We start from the raw sequence: 25,000 nt of genomic DNA on the forward strand, positions 1-25,000 counted from the left end.
AAACACGCCTCCCATTGAGTCACACGCACAACCTCTATGGCTTGCATCCTCTTTGCAAACACTCGTAAACTTTTATGGATAATACTGATACTCACGACTGCTCTTCATAATTTTCTTTGTTCAGAATTTCATGTCTAATCAACGTCACCGAAGCTGCAGCGCCGCAGAATGATCTAGAATTACTTAAAAGCTCCGCACGGGATGTCATAAACACACGTGTTACGACATCGTAAATCCTTGACTGCGTCTCGCGTAGAATGCAGTGAAATATGATTTATGTGCGAGGCATGAAGCAGGTTTGTTGCATTCTACAACTTCAATGTTTCCTAATGGGGGTTTTACCTTTTTTTTTCCACGCCAGGCACATGGCTCGCAAGATGACATCCCTTCACAAAACAACACAGTTTATTACTGCCATAAACCGCTTTCTTTGTGGCGTAAAAAACGTGCTCACATCTTTTGACAAAGTCATTGTTGACGTTAGCAATTATTTGGGAAGTAGGCTAAGAAAATAAACAGATTATGTCGTTTATTGAGGGATAATTTGTGCAGAACTTATTATCTAATGTTATCCCGCTTTGCCTTTACCTCTCTCTCTCTCTCTCTCTCTCTCTCTTTCGTCGTCTCTCTCTCCGTCAATCTCTGTCTCTCTCTCTCACACTCTCTCTTTTTCCTCTCTCTCTCACTCTCTCTCTCACACACAATTTATGTTTATATTTGTATAAAGCATTTAAGATACGAGAAACACTGTTATCGTAATTTTGTATGTAGATGTCTGCATTGATGTATCTGTTATCCACTTTTGAGAAAAATATGCACTGTTTTGAGTCTACTGAATGTAAAAATGATTCAATATTTTTGCTTTTGCTCACACCCCTTCACTAGGGGCAATGGCCTATGTGAATAAACCATCCGAATCCGAATCCGAATCTCTCTCTCTCTCTCTCTCACCCACTCTCTCACTCGCTCTGTCTGATACAAACGCACATCATTATTAACACACGCAGTCCTAACTTGCTTTTGCCATGATTAAACCGTAGGCATTCTAGTTTTAATTCCCCCCCTCCCTCTCTCTCTCTCTCTCTCTCTCTCTCTCTCTCTCTCTCTCTCTCTCTCTCTGTTGTATGGTCAAAATGAGGTTTGTCGTTAGTTATACCAGCACATATAACCCTACATATTCGGGACGTCCCTCCCCATCTCCCCTTCACCCACCCACCCCCCCCCCCCCCCCCACACACACACACACGCACCCACACACACACACACACTCACACATAGCTACATACACACGCACGCAAACACACACACACACACACACACACACACAAACACACACACACACTAACTCCGGTTTGATAAGGGGAGGGGAAACATTGCAACCATGGTGGATGTCTACAACCCACTATAACGCTCTTGGTAGTAGAGAGTCGCCAGTCGTCGCGGACTACAACGGGGGTGTCTATGGCGGGTGCAAGCCAAGGCGAAGTTAAAGGCACAGTCCTTCCCGTGGAAACGATTGAGATCGCCATCTCAGATCGGGCCGGGCTTTTACGTGGGATAAGGCCATCTTTCCGCTTGGACACATACCAACAATCAATATCACTCGTGCTTTTTGTGCAGAGTGGGATATTGTTGATGGATATTGTTGATGAAATAATTTCTTACCGGACAATAATGGCTTTTAAGAAATCAGTGCAGCACCAAACTCTCACTCAGCACAGGAAACAGTCGGGATGTTGACTTCTTGGTATGTGTCCACGTGAAGGGATGTTCTTATCCCATGTTTGAGCCTGGGCAGACCGGAGCCAGAATATAAGCCGAGCTGTTTTCGCGGCCGGAAGGACTGCTCTTTTACACACACACACAGTGCGACTTCATACCAAAAGAATGCCCCAAACCCCCAACTCACCCCTCCCTGTGTAGCATGCCCCGGCAAAATCAAAGCAAAACACGCACACACTGCAAGACTTCATAAAAAGAAGTCCCCTGCCCCACCCTCAGCCACCGAAATATTCAGAGGGTGGCGTCCATCCAGCCAAACAGCCATTCACCGTCCGCTTTTTTTTCTTTTTTTGTTGTTGAAGGGAGGGTGGGCAGTCTTAGGGGACAGGGGATATCTTGCTTGAAGTTAAAGGCACAGTCCTTCCCATGCACATGATTTGTACTACAATATCAGATCTGGCCATGACTTTGCATGGGATTAGAACATCTCTCCACCTGCATCAACAGTCTCTATAATTTCTAAGTTCAGTTGACTTGCAGTGCTTCCCTTGGATGTAGCCAAATTGAACACGAATAGTACCGAGTCTATCCTTCTTCTTCTTCTTCGTTCATGGGCTGATACTCCCACGATCACTCATATTTTTGCACGAGTGGGTTTTTACGAGTATGATCGTTTTTACCCCGCCATTCAGGCAGCCATACGCCGCTTTCGGGGGAAGCATACTTGGTATTTTTGTGTTTCTGTAACCCACCGAACTCTATCCAAATCGCCTCAACAAAGGAGGAGGGCTGAATGTACCGACTCACCTTCGACTTCTGCCAGAACTGAACGTACGCTAGCACCGAGAAGCCCTACGAATCATCATTGCTGGCGGTCAGGAGGCTGCAAAAATCCCGAGAGGGTTGGAGACAAAGTGGTAGTGATTTCCGTTACTTTACTCCAAACAGACATGGCTCACACGCCGCGCGTCGTTGCCTCTCTGTGTTGTTCCGTTTAGTGATTTGTGCCAGATGAGAATCGACCTTCTGGGAACGGTGACCCGGACCCTCTCCCAGGTGCGCTTCCATGGCGACCGAACTAGTCTTGTTGTAGACAGGTGGTGACTTCTTACAAAATGCAAAATCTTGGTGCAGCAAAAATCATTTCATTTTTTTTTTTTCAAAATCTCAGGATACTCAGTAAAAATGAGAGGTTTTCCTCCGTTCCGACTAGTGTGTTGGATTTTACGTACTTGTTTCTGCATGGAGGCACTTATTCTCAAATCCGTTTGGTCTGCTGGGGGTTCCAAAAGAGGCAAAACAGCCACTCATCAATTGTCTCGGTCTAAATTGTTGAAAAACCAGACCGCACCCGGAAAACTCCTGTCCAAGTTTGTCCTGACAAATGCTTCAATCTAGAGAAAGGGACATGACCAACAAATTGTTCGAGTTAGCCATTACTCAGCACTGCCTTGGTCGGTCTGTTTGTGACAATTGATTGCCGAGTGTGTGAACCCTCAGTCAGTACTGGGGCACTGAGGACATTTCTCTTAATAACAAACATCAGCCTCGTAGTTCTGCGTTGCTCGCTGATTGTTTTGCACCAAGGCGACATTTTTACCTGAACATACATTTTGCCGTGGGGTAATTAATATCGAGGATGATGTGAACCTAAGCTGCGACTGGTCGTAGCGCCTCACCTCTTTTTGTGTGTTTACAGTTTCTGGCAGACGTCAAAGAGTTGCACGTCCTGATTTCAGGCTCTTTACCTCCTTTACCCTGCCTCTTTATCAATTCCCCATAGAGTTCTATTTTCACCTGCTGCTTACATCCCTCCTCCTTTGTTGCTGATGTTGCTATATGCGATCTTAACGGAGGAGTTACGCGAGGGCAGAAAATGGCGTGGAGATATTGAGTGCAGATGTCGGGGAGATCCGATGCACTCGCTCCTTTCTTGCCGCCTTCATCTTTACGACAACCGGGTTCTGGTCACATCCGGCTGGGCCTGCGCAGTGTAACACACGCCACAAATGTCAAGCGTGTAAACCTCGAAGTGGCGAGAATTCTAACGTAACAGTTAGAGAATTTGGCTTGTTGATTGTCAGATTCTGGTTCTCCGCTCGCCGTTGCGCCTGCAGAATGACAATTCATTTACATTTATTTCATCGGTTATTTAGTTCGTCTTTTCTGGTTTTGGTGTCACTGCTTAAGTTGATCCCATCGCAGGGTTGTGTGTTCAAGAGTAAAGTGCAGCAGCATGACATTTTAAAATAAAATGCTCATATGGTGTCACTACATGAAGTGTCCACGAAACCCTAGACTAATCTGTGGCGGTCGATTTTTGATTCATTTTATGTCACTAGTTGTTTACAAACAATACAGAAAGATGGCAGGTCACTCATGTGAAAGCTTTTGTTTGTCGAGAGCTTTTATCAGAATAGTTGCCCTCAGCATTTCTGCACCAGTGCCACTTCTCTTAGGGCTGACATTTGCTGCAGTTCTTTGGAGTGGGAAGACAGTACCTGGACGATGGGTGCTGGGGCTGTTGCAGGCACTATTGTTTACAAGAGGCTGGGCATTCCTGCACGTTGCGGTTGGGTTTGTACAACCGAAGTGTAGTAACAGTAAAGAGTCCTTCCCGTGCAAATGATTACATAAACCACCAAAGACTCCTACCCAGACAGAAAATAGTTTGAAATGTCTTGTGGCAGCTTTCTGTATAATTTTAGTGGACACATGCTTGCTGCTTTTATTAAAGAGTTGAAAGATGTTCAGCGACAAAAACGTTCGGTTCAGTCCAATTCAATCAAGTAAAGCTCAGCTCTCTCTCTCTCTCTCTCTCTCTCTCTCTCTCTCTCTCTCTCTCTCTCTCTCTCTCTCTCTCTCTCTCTCTCTCTCTCTCTCTCTCTCTCTCACTCTCTCTCTCTCTCTCTCACTCTCTCTCTCTCTCTCCCTCTCTCTCTCTCTTCCCCCCCCCTCTCTCTCTCTCTCTCTCTCTCTCTCTCTCTCTTCACCCCCCCTCCCTTTCTTCTCAAATGAGACGGAGCATGCATAGTTTAGTTTTTCACCTGCAGAGTGAGAGTTTGCAGCTCGGTTGGGTCAGTGTTGTTGCTTTCACGAATTGTAAGGAAGTATGGTCTAAAACCTTGAAACATCAGTGTTATTATCTCTCTGTCTCTCTCTCTCTCTCTCTCTCTCTCTCTCTCTCTCTCTCTCTCTCTTTTCTCTCGCTCTCTCTCTCTTCTTCCCTCTCTCTCTCTCTCTTTCTCTCTCTCTTATTCTTCTCTCTCTCTCCCTCTCCCTCTTCTCTCTCTCTCACTCTCTCTCCCTCTCTCTCTCTCTTATCTCTCTCTCTTCTCTCTCTCTCTCTTTCTCTCTCTCTCTCTCTCTCTCTCTCTCTCTCTCTCTCTCTCTCTCTCTCTCTCTCTCTCTCTCTCTCTCTCTCTCTCTCTCTCTCTCTGTTTTGCAGGAAGTGTTCGATCAGATTGGACGGTTAGTCTGGAGGACACGCAATGAGATGCCTCCTGCAACTTTCTCTGTCTCTGTTTCTCTCTGTCTCTGTTTCTCTCTGTCTCTGTCTGTCTTTCTCTTTCTCTATCTCTCTGTGTGCTGCGTCTCGTTTCGTCTCTGTGTCTGTCTCTCTTTCGCTCTCTCTAGCTATTTATCTGTGTCTGTCTGTCTGTCTGTCTGTCTGTCTGTCTGTCTCTCTCTCTCTCTCTCTCTCTCTCTCTCTCTCTCTCTCTCTCTCTTTTTAGGAGCCACAGTTAATATGTTTTATCTGATAGTCAGTAGACACAGTCGACCTAGTCCCTGGACGACGAGAGTGATTTAGCAGCAAGGCCGGTTTTAACAGAACTCGAGGGTAGTTAGGGACGTGGCTTCTACACCCAAAAAGCCAAGCATTCGAAGAGCCGAGTTGCCTGCTTATCAAAATGCAATTATGGAGTCGGATTACTCCTTATCGCTCTCAGCCTCAGATCTGATCTTGCCCCTGTCAACCGTCGTTTTTCAAAACTTAGTGGGGGTCGTTCGCGAATCCCTGCTCTCAGTTTCAGTTAGAATTAAGTGAATGTACCCCCCCCCCCCCCCCCAGCAACCCCATCCCGTTCTCTGGACCTCCTTCCCATGGCTTGTAAGTCACGGTTCTCTGTCTGTTTGTCTATCTGTCTGTCTGTCTGTCTATGTATCTGTCTTTTTCTGTCTGTATAACTGTCTGTCTCTCTGTCTCTGTCTCTGCCTCTGCTTAATTTGATATTTTCCCACCAAGAACATAATTTTATGCACTAACCATCATGAATGAAACTGTATCTTAACTTCTTCCCATCTTCCCCCAACCTCTTTCTCTCTCTCTCTCTCTCTCTCTCTCTCTCTCTCTCTCTCTCTCTCTCTCTCTCTCTCTCTCTCTCTCTCTCTCGATTATAACCATTTTGCTTAGATCAGGACTAGCTGTAAGAAAGGTCCTACGGACCTAATGCTATCTTTCCTGTAATTAAGTTCAATGTTTCAATGTTTCAATGTTTCAATGTTTCTCTCTCTCTCTCTCTCTCTCTCTCTCTCTCTCTCTCTCTCTCTCTCTCTCTCTCTCTCTCTCTCGATCTCTCTCTCGAGTCTCTCTCTCGAGTCTCTCTCTTTCTGCCTCTGCCGACATTTTGCTGTTATCCATCAAACGGATTAAATGGCATGACGTTGTACAAGATTTGGACTCAAAAGTATAAACTGCATCACGTAACTGCCCGCGGCACAAAACTTAACGAGGGCGTGAATTTTAAACGAAGTTTTTGATCATTGTTTACAAAACCTGCACCCTATGTGACAATGCCTCTTTGAACTGTACGGAGGTTAACACAATGTTTCTTCTCAAATCTCACACATAGATTAAAATGTTGTCCTCAATGGCTTTCGATTCCCAATCATGACTCATTGTCAGGTGTTCTAACGAACTAAACCTTTCCACGACATAAAAACGGGTTCGTTGAGTCTTACAAAGACGTTTTTATTACTGGGTCATGTACAAACACTAAGTTTAAAAATAAAAATAAACCTTCGTGATAGTGATGTTCGTGTTGGTGTATTTGTCAACGGTCCAATTTTACGAAATTAGAGACGGTGATGGTTATGGTGCTGATTTTAATGAACATTTGCACCATCTTTAAAATGACCACATGTATTCTTTACAAGAGTTTAAAGACACCGTCTTACACAGTTTTGAAGATTGCAAATCCGAAACGTTCACATTCATAATAACATCATCATTTTTCTCTCTTGTGTTGCAGGCGAGGTGAACGGGGAGGCCATGTTCATCTTCAACCTGTCCTCCATCGCCGCCACCGAGCGCGTGCTGCGCGCGCACGTCCACCTCTACAAGCGGAAGTCCACGCACCGGAAACGGCGAGGCTCGCGCATGCGAACTGAGACGGAACTGGTCCTGTACGAGGTGGCGCCCCACTACCTCAGTCAGACCGGGTCCATCATTATGAGGTCTTCGGCAAAGGGGTGGCAGTGGTACGGAGCAACGGATGCGGTGCTCAGCTGCCTGCTTGTGGATCGTCAACACCCGCATCTCTTCGCTCTCAGCTTCAGAGCGGAGAAGCCCAACGGCAAGGTCCGCACGCTGGCTCTAAAGAGGTTCGTGAGGCACCACTCTCTCCCATTCCTCATCCTCTACTCTAACGAGACGGAGAGCGTAAATCTGGAAGAGCTCGATATTGTGGCGGAGAGACTGAAGCAGAAGGAGGATGAGGAGTTTCCACAAAATCAAGATGAGTTCGATGAAGAGGAGGAGGTAGACGAAGAGGAGGAGATGGGGGATGACGAAGATGAAGATGAATTGGACCGTGACGTTGAGGATATGGATTACGATTATGACGACATTGATGATGTGTTCGGAAGGGATGTTGAAGGTAGTGATGAGGAAGAAGAGGAAGAAGAGGAAGATAGAAAAGAAGAAGAGGAAAGTAGTGTTGATCTGGACGATCTTAGTGAAGACCGTATTAGAGACTTGTTCCGTGGCTTTGGGAGTAACAGACAACACAGCAAGAAACAACAAAAGACAGGCCACAATAAAAAGCAGGGCCACCAGAGAAGATACAACAAAAACAACAAATCAAAATTAGATCCTGATGATTTGATAAAACCCAAAAGTGCAAGCAAAAATTTTGAAAAGGCAGACGCTGATATAAGCTTTGAAAAGTCAAATACTGACGAAAGCTTTGAAAAGTCAAATACTGACGAAAGCTTTGAAAAGTCAAATAGTGACGAAAGCTTTGAAAAGGCAATTTCTGACAAAAGTTTAGAAAAATCAGACTCTTCTACCACAGACAATACAGTGGTGGATGCAGCAGCGGCGTCTCAAAGCCATAGGACGAAACTCAAAGTATCGACAAAAAAGCCGCACAGTGACAGTAGCGAGTCGCGTTTACCTTCTTCTCAAAGAAGGAGAAAGCGCTCGATACTGACGAACGAGATTCCAGAGGACCCTTCGGACTACCCCAAATACCACTACCGCTTCAACCTGCCCCAGACCCACCCAGGCATGCTCACAGCAAGGAAAGACCCCCGTCACCAAGAAGAAGAGAGTCGCATCATCCCATACCCGAAGGAGCGAACGCAAAGCAGGAACAAGAGCCAACAACGCAGGCGCAGAAAACACCGGAAGCGCAAGAATCGCCGTCGAAACCGGAAGAACAGACGACGCATTCGGATTCCGGAGGAATGGGAGGATTACCATGACAACCTAGCCACGCCGGACAACAACCCCGGGCAAGTGTGCGCGCGGCGCCGCCTGGTGGTGGATTTCGCTGACATCGGTTGGGGAGACTGGATTATCTCCCCTAAGTCGTTCGAGGCCCATTACTGCTCTGGCTCTTGTCCCTTCCCCTTGACGAAGGTGAGTTGATACGAAAGACTGGTTGGTTTGTTGGTTGATTGAATTAGAGACGGATGGATTGATTGATCGATGGGTGGATAGAGTGAGTCGTTTTCTCGCTCGTACTGATCGTGTCGAAAGAGGCTGACTGACTGACTGAAGATATTGTGGTCCATTGAATAACAGAAGGATGTGTGGATTGCTTGCTTATTTGAAAGATTGGAAGGTTCACTGATTGACTGATACACACTGACTGAATGATGCCTGGATGGATTTGCAGATCACTAAGGACGCTTTGTGTTCAATTTGTGTTCCTTTTGATAGAGCGAGAGAGAGAGAGAGAGAGAGAGAGAGAGAGAGAGAGAGAGAGAGAGAGAGAGAGAGAGAGAGAGAGAGAGAGATTCATTCCTCTGTGTGGTTTTTTGTATTACTTCACGAGTGTTTGTGGGTTGCTGTTGTTGTTGCTGTTGTTGTTGTTTAAGTGTTAGTGTTGTTGTTTTGTCTGTCTTCCTCTTTTGATCGTATGTGCATTTGAGCGTTCTTACAGTGCACCAGAGTGTGGATGAGTACGTGTATGATCTGTGACAGAGTGCAAGGCGGTTTGGAGTGAAATGAATACGTTATATGATCCATAAAATGTCATCCAGCTTTTATAGTTTCTCCCTGAAAGATGGGATAGTAGGATGCAGACAACGTCAGTCAATAGACAACCCGTAGCGCCCCACAATATAATTTTATGTCCAGCATTTCATTCAACAACTTTTTTACAATGCTCGACATTTCACACGCAGAGAAATCACACACCGCCGACCTCCCAGAAAACATTCAGACATGTTTAGTGAATGAAAACTGTCCTTTTTATTACTTCGACATTCATAATAAAACAGCCGGTAATGTCCTTTGAGTGCGACCCCCCTTGTTTTACCCGTGCATATTCTTACGCAGGTGTTTGTGTACTATTATGTAGATATCCCAACGACCCCGAAGCACATTCGGTGAGCATCCGCGCACAGATATTCCCAGTAGTTAAAATAAAGTTCTCTGCAGGAAGGACCATTTTGTGCTCAGTGTGAAGTTCCTCTCCTGCTCTGAGTCCCACGAGTATAGCTGTAACTCGCTTGCCGTTTTGATGGATAGGATTTTCACCTTGTCAATTTGCGGATTAGTGTCACCAGTGAAATCAAAGTGAGGTGAGAACCGCCAGGTCCGGTACCATGTCAGCTTCCCACACTGTTTACCCTTTACTTCAGCTTTAAGGCAACGTTTTCCCCAGAGCCGCGGATGTGTTAATTATTTGTTAATTGTTAAAGGCTATATGCAGGAAGATTCTGTAGCTTATCTGTATTCTATACAGAGTTGAATTTTTCTGCTGAATTAATATTGCAACTGACGCATTTGTAAATTTGCAAAGTTAATTCAGCAAAATGTTCCTACTCTGCACCAGAGTTTTGGGACGTGTCTAAAGAAGGATACTCTTTTCCCATTTAAAAGTCTTGTTCGATCTGTCGTGCTAAATGATTGTCTACGCGGGAAGGAAGGCGTGTTAAGACAACTTACAGGTCCAATATCGTGCATATACCATCACTTTGGATCATTACTGCAGAGTGAAACCCAATTTCAAAATCCTCACTAACATTTTTGCAAGGACGTTTAAGAAATTGAACGTCCGTGTCGGGAGATCGTTCACGAAAAAATTAGGATAAGGCTTCACTTAGCCATTCTGCAGTAAATGAGTAACGTACCTTCTAATTATTGCAGTGCTCAGACAACTATAACAGTTGCGCAGTAGTAGCCAGTCTCGTGTCCGAAGCACATTTCAACGACATAAATCCCAATGAAGTGCCAGAAGTGAGTCGTGCGTAGATCTCGTTTGAAACGGTACGTCAACGTATATCGTGACCATCGTAATTTTCTCTGACATCGACGCCTGTTTTGGAGGGGTTAAGAGCACATTCACAGGAAGCCACTTTTCCCCACAAATGACTCGTCTCTTTTTACCTGTGTCTGTCCCGTGGCAATAAATGCCCAATAAAGTCCGCAATCACATTTCCTTTCCTTGTCTGTGTCTGAAGGTAACTGTTCGGTTGAGAACCATGTTGATGTTATCGGGACTTTAGGGATGGGAGCAGTTTTTGAGGCGATGCAGGTTTGGATGCGTGGCTGTACGCTAGGCGTCCTTATTCATTTTCTTTTCTCGAGGTCAACATTTCGCTTGCCAAATCTTGCATACATTCTGATTCTTGATAGATATTTCTTTTGCCTTAATACTAATGTCTTTCAATGAAACAGAATTTTACGCAGCTACAAAGTTTCATACGTCCAGTCGTTGTTGTACTCGCTTTCTCGTTTGATCTACATTTTCAATGCGAACGAAGTGTTTGACGCGAAAATTGTGTTTGTAGCAGATAATACAAAAACGAACATTATTATCCTGGTTCAAGCATATTCGTTGTTTTTGTGGATGATGAAACTTTTCTTGTAAACCGTTTAGTGGCACGTCTCATTTGTCTTGTTGTTAAAACAAAACCCGGCTGTTCGGCGGTCTTTCCAACGACCACAAACAACTTAAACCCAAGTCTTCATTGGAAAAATAGATTAGAAGACATAATCCAAAAGAAGTATCCATCCCAACCTAAAAACAAAGCCAAAAATCAAACAGATAATAAACACATTTATCTACATCTTCCAACCTGGAGCTAATCGCCTTGCTAATGTTCGTGGTATATCCCGATATCCACCATAGACATTTGTTTTGCAATCTGGCAGCTGTGAGCAGGTAATTGGGACCAGCAGACATCATGGCAGGTCCATGCAGGGACCGTGAAAGAGAGAGAAAAAATTAGGAAGAAAGAGGGAGGAAAGGTTTGTCAACGGGGCTTAAGCTGTTGGCAGGCAAGTCGACAGCGCCAGGGTAGCACTGACGGGCCCACAAAGAGAAGGGATTAGTACAGAGACCGATAGAGCCGCAACACACCCTCTGTGTCCATGTGAAATGGCCTTTAAACTCATTCATTAGACGCGGGTTTCGGAGGTTGTGGTTGCTGTCGTGGCGAGCAATAAGAGTAGAGTTTTGGATTGACCGGGCGTAATGTTGATATCAATATGATTTCAAATTTCAAAACTCATTAGAAAAGGTACGGAGGGTGGAGAGTGAGACAGACAGACAGACAGACAGACAAACGGACAGACAAACAGACAGCCAGACATACAGCCAGAAATACAGCCAGACATACAGCCAGCCAGCCAGACAGACAGACAGACAGACAGACAGACAGACAGACAGACGGAAAGATAGACAGACGGAAAGATAGACAGAGGGGGTTAATCTGGCTCTGTCGCTTGTTTAGTGTTAACATCAATAATGGTAACAAGTTAGCAAAGATATACATGTGCGCCTGCATGAAAACGTAAAACCGACTTTGCAATTCATTGTTGTTTGCGCAAATGAATATTACGCATTGCCGTTGTGATATATATCATAGCAATATCCTTCGTCGAGCTGCGTTCTCGATCCTCGTATATCAACAGACTTTACTGTTCGCCTCCGCGCTTATGTTCATCAGTCGTCAATCCCAGAAATCTGAGATTTTCCAGACGCGTGAGTGTTGCCATGAAAAACCATGGAGTTTGTAATCATACTTGTTGTGTATGAAACACAGTAGGCGCCATAGGTCCTTTAGAAGCCAATCAAAGCACAAATATTATGTCTTCACGTTACTTCTTCTTTCTACCAGAGGCTGGTAAAGATCCAGCTGGCGTGGTCTTGTCGTGGTTCTCCTGGCAAGTAAAAGGGATAAGGATGTTTACTATTGCTAACCAAGGTACCTTTGCAGATAAGCAGATTTCCATCGTAGGTTTCCACCATCTTTCAGAACCTTATACCTTTGCCCTGCAAACACCCCAACACAATATACAAGTCATCAGAGTCCAGCTGCCAGAAACTGACTCAACAAAGTGATGCGATACAACACTTTAGAAATAAGGATATTCTGCTTACCAAGGAACCTAGGTAGAATGCAGGCTTCCAACACAGGTTGCAATACAATCCTATCATATCCATGTCCATTAGACCCTCAGAACCCCCAACACAACACAGCACACATAAGTCATCAGGGTCCGCCTTAAGATTGATGCGGCGAAGCCGTGCGAAACTGAAGAGATATTGATTTTAGTATTTCAGGACCACGACACAATACAAAACAAAGCAAAACAACACACATAAGTCATCAGGAACGAACCAGAACACTGACTCGGCAAAGCGATGCGATACCGGAGGGATACTGATTTCAGGATTTTAGGATTTCAGGATTTCGTGACCTAATCCCTTTAACCTCGCAACCCGCCAACACAAAAAACGCAACACACATAACTCATCAAGGTTTGGTCAGCAGAACTGATCTTGCGAAGCGATGTGATGATATTGGAAGGGACAGGGATGTCTTCTTCGAACGTTCTATGTTCGAAGCAACATGGCACTATTGCTAACCAAGAAACTTTTGCAACCCGGCAGGTTTCCATGACATACCTTCCGATCCTTATTCATTCTACCCTACAAAACCCCAACGCATAAGTCATCAGGGGGCAGCCAAAGAAGACTGGGCCGGCGAAGCGATTCGATAAACGGGATAAGGATGTTGACCGCACTAAGCTGCGCTCTGTCGCCCCTACGCAAGGGGCTAACGGCAGGATATAACCACAGGGTGAGAGAGGGGGGTAGGCGTGCCTGGAGTCTTTGCGGCGACACTTCACCGGCCTAATGCCTGTCATTGGGACCCCTCGCCGCCACACCTCGAGGTGTCGCCAGCACCACAACACTGTTACCTCTGCTTGGGATGACAAGGCCCGCATTTTTTTTATGTTCCTTAGTATAGCTAATTATGTGGTAGTTTGGTATTTCGATGTTTCTCTTTACTTCAAAAGTGTTTGATTTATTGTCGTATTTTTTTCTCAAATTCAATTCGAGGTCATCGGACCATTATAATTATGGAAGTTAAATTAAATTAATGTTGAGGCCTTGATGTTTATGATAACTTCATAATAATTACGTACAAATAGAGCAATTTCGATTCTTGGCAAGGCACCTCTCAGCTGGCTATAGGGCGGTCAAATTGCTTTGCAGTGCTACCCCTGTCCACAGCAAAGGGAATCAAGTGATATGACGAATTTCACGTGCTCGTGCATTGCCATTGGGCTTTAATTTTTGAGGGGTTAGGTTTGCCTTGACATTAATTAGTTTATATGAAGACCTAATAAATATACCATCGCGAAAAAGTACTGTATTATTTTGAAAAACGATAATTATTCCCTCGTCGGAAAGCGATTTAACGCAAAAAGCATCTCACCGAACGATAGTTTCTGTAACCAAATACGAAACACAAAGTCCCATTGTGCCTCAGATGATCTACATGTGTGTTGCCCCTTTCTTGTCCTCAGTGTACTTGTTGCACCCAGGTGAAATAATTTGGTGTACTACATCAATCACTGTTTAAGGGCAACATTTTCTCTGGCTGTTGTCGTTCTCTAGGTGCGGTCTTGAAATGTTTATATTATCACCTGTTTAGGAAGTTGTTGGGTTTTTACGAGCGAAGAAAGTGTGTCTACTCCCTGTCCCGTATAACATGTTCGAGTGCGCTGACAATCCATTGAGAACATTAGGTCAAATGGCTCAGAGAGTTTTTTCTTTTAATTGGCATGTTTTATCGGTGCTGAGTTCTGGTGTGACACCCATTAAAGCTAAACAGTTTTTGCGAAGTTTGTTTTAGTTTGTCGTTAACCCTCTAGAGTACATAAAGCGCTGTTGTCTTTCAATTGGTATACATGGTCATCTTCCTCCCGCCCTTCCCTCTCCCTCCTCTCTGTAGGTCTCTACCCCTCCGAGCCTTCTGGATGTCATTAAGTGAATATAATATAGCTTGGCCTCGTGAACATTGGACCACGAAGAGACGGATTAATGTATCGCATTAAATAAGTTTCAAGATACAATAGCGTTTTGTTCTCTGTAAATATTTCTTCGTTCTTGCTTACATTTTATGCGGTTGTAGACGATAGAAATGTTTTAGTTTTCATTGCCTTTTGTGTGGAATGCACCGTCCAATTAGCTTGGTTCCAAGGCACTGCGCCAAAATTGCCAACGCTGTTGTTGTTCTTCGCCCCCCCCCCCCCCCCCCCCTGCAGGCATATCCGTTTATGTAAGTGGAATCTGTGAAAGGAATTGACGAAATGTGTTCTGATCTTCTCTGCACCACTTTTCCCAATTTGTTATAAAGTTATGTTTGTAGGAAGTGGATCTGTTTCCCTTTGGGTTTTTATGGTTTTTGCAATTCTCAGTACATTCGTTCTGTACACTTTTGCGAAAGAGCACTTGGCTGATTCTGTAAACAATTTTGGTCAGCGGCAAATAGAAACATTGAAATTGTGCTTTCTATATTTTGTAAACTTATAACTGAGTACGAGCTGTCATTCTCGTGCTGTAACCGCAGATCAAATTTGTTAAAGCCAAGAACACATTCGAGCGAAACTAAAAGTGCTTATAATTATAAGCATTCATTGTTTCATATTTCGCGATGCAAGTATTGTTTTTCGAGGGGAAAAAAGGGCTGATAATGAAACACAAAAATTAAGGAGCACTTCTAAAACAAAATGCTTCCGGCGTGCGTGTGAAAAAAATATTAAAGAGATCACAGGCACCACTTTTTCAAACAAACCAAAATACTCATTATAAACACAAAGCAAAATCTAAACGACTCACTCTAAGTTCAGAGAGCGTACAACCCCCAGGTTTGCCAACGCCACAGCGGCAGAGGGTCGCTGGGTGATCTGCTGTGTAATTCGCCCTAAGGTGGGGAGCGGAATAATTATATACACGCCGTGAAAAACAGCTGTTCGGATCAACAAACAGGTGCGCGATTGCGTGTAAGGAATCTGTAAACAAGAATGTTACTTGTGTTCTAAGTGGCGGTTTGGTTGCTGTGTTACAACAATCACCACCGACACGTACAAGACAATCCCGTCACTACAGGCACCGGGCCTGCAGAAAATAGAGCTCTTTATTTTCGCTTGCAGAGAAGCCCAGGGCGGGTCCGTGGCTCAATCGGTGACAATTTACCTTGTTATTATAGAGACAGTAAAATTTTTGAGTCTTGAGTCATTGAGTCTTGAGTCTTTGCGTGTTTGAAACCAGTTCGTCGCAATCTGCGTAGGTTCGAATCCGAATTCGTCGATGAATTCATTCGAGACGCTTTTTTGAAAAGGGGAATCAAAATATAGCTCAGCTCTCCATTGCTTTTTCGCTGTATCACTCAAAAATGCTTGACATCCCAAGATGGGAAAAAGACACTCGTCAATTGACAATTCCCAACAATAACTCTGTCGGTTGTGTGTTAGCCTAGTTGCGGAAGAGTTTTCTACTAAATTTGTATTAGCAGAAATTATGTAGAAGACATTCTAAAACAGGCGACAAGTCTTCTTTTGTAATGCTGGCTAAAGAACGATAGTGTGTGGCTGGTGCCTGTGATCTGGTAAGCTTACTCTGTGGGCGGCGTATGGAGAGCAACAGGTGTGTTTTTTCCAACCAGGTATATTTGTTACCTTTAGTAAACATTAGCTGAAAAGTATGCAAAACATTGCGTGTTCTTGGGTGAAGGTTCGACGAAGGAAAACACAAGTTCAGAAGATCAACATTTGTCTTTCCAGAAATGCATACCACAATTAATTTTGAGCCAGCCTGTCTCTGCGTCCCTGAAATGTTACGCATTGTTCACTGGCCTCTTTCCCCCGCCTCTCTATTTTTCTCTGTCGTAATTTGTATGGTTTAACCTGTTAATCAGTCTTTATTGGATTCGTGTTGCTTTGTTGTGCTATGTTGCATTACAACCCGCATTCAGCATCCCAGGAATTAAAATGAATCGGCGAACGTAACTCGTAAATAAGACCATCATTTGATTTCATCCGTCTCTCTCTTAACTTCAGGCGATGTTGCAAACTGCCATGAAAACGCGTCGCGCATTTCCTGACTTAGCATCCGAGTCAGAGGTGTCACGAACGATGCGTTAATCTGTTTTCTTTTCTGTGTTCAAGAAAAACGCGGAGTTCGACTACCCCTCCCCCCCTCCCCCTCTCCCTCCCTCCCCCTCTCCCTCCCTCCCCTCTTGAAATGAACCTTGTGTTTATTCAATAAAAAATTAAATGTCTTACGTCCTTCTCCCTCTCTCTCTCTCTCTCTCTCTCTTTCTCTCTCTCTCTCTCTCTCTCTCTCTCTCTCTCTCTCTCTCTCTCTCTCTCTCTCTCTCTCTCTCTCTCTCCCTCCCCCCCCCCTTGAAAATATGTCCGGAACTTCCCACAGTTTCTATCTTGCTGGATCTCTGTTACCCTCCTCCTTCTCGCCCCTCTCTCCACCCCACCTCCTCCCTTGCGTTAAAGGTCAATCAACTCCATCCCTAACAACTTCAAGGTTTTTGTGACATACATTCGCTGTTTTGTTTTATGACGTCCGCCCACCTCAAACACCTGCGCATGCCCGAGGTTATGGTTTTCGGTGTCATAGAAACAGCGGGGGAGGGCAGCTGTCAAACCGTAGCGTGCACTGACCTTACAAACTTCTACTTGGCGATCGCGCTTTGTGATTTGCCTTGGTCTTGGTCGCGTGTAAACAACACCCTTCCATACTGAATTAACTGGGGAAAAACCTGCATAAAAGCAGATAAAACTTTAAAGGAAAAGGTGACAGACGGGAAAACAGTTACACAGAAATACAGAAAGTAAATAGTTCTTCAAAACCTGACAAAGAATGGGAACAGAATGATAGGCGAACAAACCCTTATCCCGGATAGGTTCTCTCTGTGCGTCGAAATGGGCGCCGTCAAGAAAAGACAATCGTGCCAGACTCTCTGGATTGTTTCCCTTGATCGACGAGCTTTGCCACAGATATCATATGCTTGATTTCTACTGTGTTTGGCTGTTTGCACTTCGCCAGTAAAAATGAAGAAGAAAAATGAATAGCCTTGCATGCGTGTCAAAATGTGTCAGTCTCATATTTTGATGTCAAAAATGTTATACTGAGCCATCTGTACCGGGATTAAAAAACCACACACACACACGGGTATGGGAAGCCGTTTGGCTCATAACCATTAATACACGTGTAAAAAAAATAATTAGTAGACGTGTAATAAATAATTAATACACGTGTAATTAATGATTAATACACGTGTAATAAAAATGTCATACACGTGTACGAAATGATTAAATACACGCGTAATAAACATTTCTTACACGTGCATGAAATATTTATTACACGTGTATTTAATCATTTCTTACACGTGTATGAAATATTTATTACACGTGTATTTAATCATTATGCTATTCCATAGCATAAGAAAAAAGATAAATTACACGTGCAATAAGAAATAAATACACGTGTATTAATCATTTATTACACGTGTATTTATGATTTATTTCACGTGTAATGGTTATGAGCCAAACGGCTTTCTCACACACGCACTCATATGCATACCGGCCACACTACTTCGCCATGTGGGGACAGGCCTTGCGAGACTGGAAGCACTTGTTCTTCAGATGAACGTTTCTACAGAGCATTAAGTGGTAGACAGATCAGCTTACATTTTGTGAATGTCTCCAGCAGGTGCATTTGGGGAGGGGGGGAGGGAGGGGACGTGCGTGTGAGTGGCATTGGGTGTGTGTGTGTGTGTGTGTGCGTGTGCGTGCATGTGTGTGTCTGTGTGTGTGTGTGTGTGTGTGTGTGAAGTAGAATAAGAACCATTACCACTGGCACAGTTACGAAGCGACACATAACCCCTCTGCGGTTTGTTCGATCTGTGTGAAAGGAGAGATGGATAGAGGGGGAAGAGAGATTGAGACAGAGAGAGAGAGAGAGAGAGAGAGAGAGAGAGAGAGGAGGTAGAGAGACAGACAGACAGAGACACAGACATAGTATGATTGTGTGCGCGCGTGTACCTGTCTGTCAGCGTTTCGTGCATGTGTGTGTATGGACATGTACTTATCAATAACAATTTTGTCACAATAATCTTTGCCAAAAGCGAAACAGCCACCTGTTTTGAGAGCTCTCTCTGTCTGGGGGTAGTAGCTTTTCAGTGACACTGACAGGTTCTTCATCAAATTCGCTCGGCATTTTTTAGTGACAAGTTGTATAGCTGGTGAGGAGAAGAGCAAAGCCGCTGACGCTGGCGTGTGCACTTGTCTTTTCAGTCGTCTATCAGATTTAGGATTCGTTAGGATGCCGGAATGACGTTGATGGTCCTGAAAAAAGCGCACACTATCTGAGAACCGAGAAAAAAATGCTCCTTATAGCTGACTTGTCTACAGCCGCGGTACAGGTTTTGCTCTCTCTGTCTGTCGGTCTGTCTTTCAAAGTCTGTCTCTCTTTCTGTTTCTGTGTCGCTCTTTCTCTGTCTCTGTCTCTCCTTTTGTCTGTCGTCTGTCTGTCTGTCTGTCTGTCTGTTTCTTTTTCTCGGTATGTCTGCAGGGCCGGACTACCGGGGGGGTTATGGGGGTTGCGCAACCCCCCCCCCCCCTAGCCTAAACATGTACCTCACTTATTTAAAACATTTTTTATTTTTGTTTATTGTATGCCGTTTCATGCAAGGAGCGACCATTTTTCTATCTCAGAATATGACCTACCCATCAGCTTCGCCCCCTGACCCCCACAAGGGGCTCTGCCCCTTGACCCCACCAGGAGGAACATCCCCCTGGACCACCACTGGCAACCCCCCCCCCACCCCCTCCTCTTAGGCCTAAAAAAAAAATAGGTGTGGTTACGGTAACCCGACCTACCCTATTTTTAGGGGCCGATCCTATAACTTTTTAATACATTTGTAAAAAAAAAAAAAAAAAAAAACAAAAAAAAGGAGTGCAAAAAACGCAATGAAAGCGAAAGCGCCCGTGTCGCACACTTATTTCCCTGTCAAGTAGGTTTAATTTGTACACATTAGAAAAAAAAGTTTAAAAAAAAAGTGATTGCCTACCTACCTACCCTATGTTTTTTGGCTATGTTACCGTAACCACACCTATTTTTTTGTGGCCTTAGCCTAGTCCGGCCCTGGTCTGTCTGTCTGTCTGTTTCTTTTTTTCGGTATGTCTGTCTGTCTGTTTTTCTTTCTCGGTATGTCTGTCTGTCCGTCTGTTTCTCTTTCTCAGTATGTCTGTCTGTCTGTCTGTTTCTCTTTCTCAGTATGTCTGTCTGTCTGTCTGTTTCTCTTTCTCAGTATGTCTGTCTGTCTGTCTGTTTCTCTTTCTCGGTATGTCTGTCAGTTTCTCTTTCTCAGTATGTCTGTCTGTCCGTCTGTTTCTCTTTCTCAGTATGTCTGTCTGTCTGTCTGTTTCTCTTTCTCAGTATGTCTGTCTGTCTGTCTGTCTGTTTCTCTTTCTCAGTATGTCTGTCTGTCCGTCTGTTTCTCTTTCTCAGTATGTCTGTCTGTCTGTCTGTTTCTCTTTCTCAGTATGTCTGTCTGTCCGTCTGTTTCTCTTTCTCAGTATGTCTGTCTGTCTGTCTGTTTCTCTTTCTCGGTATGTCTGTCTGTCTGTCTGTCTGTCTGTTTCTCTTTCTCGGTATGTCTGTCTGTCTGTCTGTCTGTTTCTCTTTCTCAGTGTCTGTCTGTCCGTCTGTTTCTCTTTCTCAGTATGTCTGTCTGTCTGTCTGTTTCTCTTTCTCGGTATGTCTGTCTGTCTGTCTGTTTCTCTTTCTCAGTATGTCTGTCTGTCCGTCTGTTTCTCTTTCTCAGTATGTCTGTCTGTCCGTCTGTTTCTCTTTCTCAGTATGTCTGTCTGTCTGTCTGTTTCTTTTTCTCGGTGTCTGTCTGTCCGTTTGTTTCTTTTTCTCGGTATGTCTGTCTGTCTGTTTCTCTTTCTCGGTATGTCTGTCTGTCCGTCTGTCTGGGTTTTTTCTCGGTATGTCTGTCTGTCTGTCTGTCTGTTTCTCTTTTTCGGTATGTCTGTGTGTCTGTTTCTCTTTCTCGGTATGTCTGTCTGTCTGTCTGTTTCTCTTTCTCGGTATGTCTGTCTGTCCGTCTGTTTCTCTTTCTCAGTATGTCTGTCTGTCTGTCTGTTTCTCTTTCTCGGTGTCTGTCTGTCTGTCTGTTTCTCTTTCTCGGTATGTCTGTCTGTCTGTTTCTTTTTCTCGGTATGTCTGTCTGTCCGTCTGTCTGGGTTTTTTCTCGGTATGTCTGTCTGTCTGTTTCTTTCTCAGTATGTCTGTCTGTCTGTTTCTCTTTCTCGGTATGTCTGTCTGTCTGTCTGTTTCTCTTTCTCGGTATGTCTGTCTGTCCGTCTGTTTCTCTTTCTCGGTATGTCTGTCTGTCTGTCTGTTTCTCTTTCTCGGTGTCTGTCTGTCCGTCTGTTTCTCTTTCTCGGTATATATGTCTGTCTGTTTCTCTTTCTCGGTATGTCTGTCTGTCCGTCTGTCTGGTTTCTTTTCTCGGTATGTTTGTCTGTCTGTTTCTCTTTCTCGGTATGTCTGTCTGTCCGTCTGTTTCTCTTTCTCGGTATGTCTGTCTGTCTGTCTGTTTCTCTTTCTCGGTATATCTGTCTGTCTGTTTCTCTTTCTCCGTATGTCTGTCTGTCCATCTGTTTCTCTTTCTCCGTATGTCTGTCTGTCCATCTGTTTCTCTTTCGCGGTATGTCTGTCTGTCTGTCTGTTTCTCTTCTCGGTGTCTGTCTGTCCGTCTGTTTCTCTTTCTCTGTATGTCTGACTGTCCATCTGTTTCTCTTTCTCGGTATGTCTTTCTGCCTGTTTCTCTTTCACGTTATGTCTTTCTGTCTGTCTGTCTGTCTGTTTCTCTTTCTCGGTATATCTGTCTGTCTGTTTCTCTTTCTCCGTATGTCTGTCTGTCCATCTGTTTCTCTTTCGCGGTATGTCTGTCTGTCTGTCTGTTTCTCTTCTCGGTGTCTGTCTGTCCGTCTGTTTCTCTTTCTCTGTATGTCTGACTGTCCATCTGTTTCTCTTTCTCGGTATGTCTTTCTGCCTGTTTCTCTTTCACGTTATGTCTGTCTGTCTTTCTGTCTGTCTGTTTCTCTTTCTCGGTATGTCTGTCTGTCCGTCTGTCTGGGTTTTTTTCTCGGTATGTCTGTCTGTCTGTCTGTTTCTCTTTCTCGGTATGTCTGTCTGTCTGTCTGTCTGTTTTTTGTCTTGGTATGTCTGTCTGTCTGTCTGTCTGTTTCTCTTTCTCGGTATGTCTGTCTGTCTGTCTGTTTCTCTTTCTCGGTATGTCTGTCTGTCTGTCTGTTTCTCTTTCTCGGTATGTCTGTCTGTCTGTCTGTCTGTTTCTCTTTCTCGGTATGTCTGTCTGTCTGTCTGTTCCTCTTTCTCGGTATGTCTGTCTGTCTGTCTGTCTGTTTCTCTTTCTTGGTATGTCTGTCTGTCTGTCTGTTTCTCTTTCTCGGTATGTCTGTCTGTTTCTCTTTCTCGGTATGTCTGTCTGTCCGTCTGTTTCTCTTTCTCGGTATGTCTGTCTGTCTGTCTGTTTCTCTTTCTCGGTATGTTTGTCTATCTGTTTCTCTTTCTCGGTATGTCTGTCTGTCTGTTTCTCTTTTTCGGTATGTCTGTCTGTCTGTCTGTTTCTCTTTCTCGGTATGTCTGTCTGTCTGTCTGTTTCTCTTTCTCAGTATGTCTGTCTGTCTGTCTGTTCCTCTTTCTCGGTATGTCTGTCTGTCTGTGTCTGTTTCTCTTTCTCGGTATGTCTGTCTGTCTGTCTGTTTCTCTTTCTCGGTCTGTCTGTCTGTTTCTCTTTCTCGGTATGTCTGTCTGTCCGTCTGTTTCTCTTTCTCGGTATGTCTGTCTGTCTGTCTGTTTCTCTTTCTCGGTATGTCTTTCTGTCTGTTTCTCTTTCTCGGTATGTCTGTCTGTCTGTCTGTCTGTTTCTCTTTCTCGGTATGTCTGTCTGTCTGTTTCTCTTTCTCGGTATGTCTGTCTGTCCGTCTGTTTCTCTTTCTCGGTATGTCTGTCTGTCTGTCTGTTTCTCTTTCTCGGTATGTCTGTCTGTCTGTCTGTCTGTCTGTTTCTCTTTCTCAGTATGTCTGTCTGTCTGTCTTCCTGGGTCCCTCCCCTTGTCCAAGTTAATTTAAGTGTAATTTAGGTTGGTAAATTATGTTCTTGAGAATGTCAGTTTAATTAAACGTTGTGCAATCCGAGTCATCGATTTTTATTTCGTTGTTAATGATTTTTTTTTCTCTAATCGCATTCATTTCGTTCTCTATAAGCATACAGGGATGTACTATTGATGTAAATATGACTATGAGTGTTAACTTTTGTCTTGATTAATTAAACAACGACAGGTTGATGAGAACAGGTATGTGTGTCTACAATCGTGTGCCCTGACTTCAAATTGTTAATCTCCCTTGCTGCTTTCCACTTTCACTAATTCCTAGTTATGACCCCACCCTTAAAACCCAAATCCCCCATACGACCATTCCTCTGAGGACTCTTTTATTTCCCAAACGAATCCCGTTACCTTGTTTATTTTCCAATACCAAGACACAACATTCTTCCCTCCCCCAATCTTCCTCAACCCCCCCCCCCCCCACCAAAAAAACCACCCCATTTTGCACGCGAGACGAAACGAACCGGAAGAATCGTCCTCGATGCGTAACGAACCAATTAAAGAGGCGCAGGCAGGTAGGAAGGAGGTGTGTTTTTCTGGGAATGCCCGGTGCCCGACGCCTGAATGCTTGGTGCCCGGGTGCCTGGATGCCTTATCGTCGGCATTCTTCGAGGGGCCTGATCCGTTTATAGAACCAACGGCGTCGTCCCGGGTCGCTACCTTATCCCTGGAATCAAGAAGTGGGCGAGCGGAAAGTGGAAAATGATTGAGCCCCTTGAAAAAGAAAAAAGAAAAAAAGGCATGAAATGGGGAAGGATTTATGGGTGACAAGATAGAGACGCCGCCGCACCGTGTTCGTTGAAATGAAGTCATGGGTAGGGTTGGTGGTACGTGTGGTATGATAGTCTATGATAGTCGGTTTGTCAGTCTGAGACTGAGGTTGGAAGTGGAAGAGGCGTGTTGGTGTTTGTAGTCTCAAGGCCAGGGATGTTTGTCACAGTGGGTTGAGCTTCCTCGATGTACAAGGGTCTCTTATTCTAAATTGATCGCATTTACACACACAAAAACGCAATGATAGAATGATATATCTTTGACATTGGGAAGCGGCGTCTTAATCAAGAGTTGCCGAGCGTTCTGCAACTGACCTCGGGTCAGTTACCTAAAAAGGACAGCAGAACCGTTGGTCAGTGCAGTCAACTCGCCAGCAGCACAACATTACTGGCAACTGTTCATCAAGACACCGTTTAAGGCCTTGATAACAGCAGTTGATGAAACACAGGATAAGCACATTTTCTTCTCTGGTCCATTTAAACAAAAATTAAAACGACCCAATTTCCCAAGTGCACACACTCATAGGCTACCACAACAATGGGGATAGATGTCAAAGAGCAGAACAGAGAGGTAGGAAAACAGTAGCCATCCACCTTACCTGCAGATGTTTGGCATGACGATGTGCGAGATGATAGATGGAGGCAGGGAGCCCCCATGGGGAGGGAGGAATCAACAACGGGCCAGGGGATCAGACCTACGCCGCTGCTGCTAATCGCTCAGGCGACTGCGTGCTAACTGCTTAGTCTGTGGAGGCCGGGCACAGGCACCTGGCCGTTTCGGATTCTTCTTCTTCTTCATCATCTTTTTGGTGGTTTCTAACATCATTGTCACTCAATCATCCATTTGTGTGATATTACATAATTAACATTAAGGAATAAATGACAAGGTTTTAGTTTCTTTTCCTTCTTCGTTATTTTCTTCTTCACCTTCTGTATTCGTGCGCTACTACAATAACGTGCACTCGAATGTTTACGAGTAGACTTTTGCATGTATGGCGGATCAAAATGAGGATAATGTACTACAGAAAATTCACGAATTTCTGAAGTTATTTAAAGTTCCGATAATTGTTAATAAGTTACATGAGAACAAACATTACCTTTTTCACCCAGTTGTTGTTAAGGCAACCATACTCCGTTTTCAAGGGTACTGCATAGTTTGTAGTACACGTAGCGTGTTTCTGTTGCTCACTTTTGGTAATGATCTTCATTGATCTGATAACATTGACCTAGATTCCTGGATTTCATGATCTTAAGCATGCGTACTCAGTGTTCTGCATGCCCAAACACACGGTGGGGGTCGAAGCATTAATTATTAGCTTGCGTTTACGTTGGTTGAGCAGGTCGAAAACACAACTCCACCCGTTCCTACAAGGCGCTGAACCCAGCACCTCCCAGTCTAAAAGCGGAATCACTGCTACTGAGCAAGCGCGGCCACATCTGGGTTTACATGTAACATTCTCGAAATGCAACAGAGTCCATAGTTTAGATCGAGGGAGAGAAATTAAAAGGAGGCTGTCGATTTGGAGTAGATGTCTGCA

At 44.3% G+C, this 25,000-nt stretch overlaps 1 protein-coding gene across 1 annotated transcript in view; it reads left to right on the top strand.

Annotated features, from left to right (window-relative positions):
* Positions 1 to 25,000, top strand: part of LOC138958668 (uncharacterized) — a 105,752-nt gene that overhangs the window by 60,677 nt on the left and 20,075 nt on the right. The window contains exon 2 of the mRNA XM_070329893.1: positions 6,975 to 8,587. Within this exon, the coding sequence (XP_070185994.1) occupies positions 6,975 to 8,587 (1,613 nt within the window). The remainder of the gene's footprint in view (positions 1 to 6,974; positions 8,588 to 25,000) is intronic.

This window comes from Littorina saxatilis, linkage group LG2 (genome assembly GCF_037325665.1).
Source record: "Littorina saxatilis isolate snail1 linkage group LG2, US_GU_Lsax_2.0, whole genome shotgun sequence".
NCBI lineage: Eukaryota > Metazoa > Mollusca > Gastropoda > Littorinimorpha > Littorinidae > Littorina > Littorina saxatilis.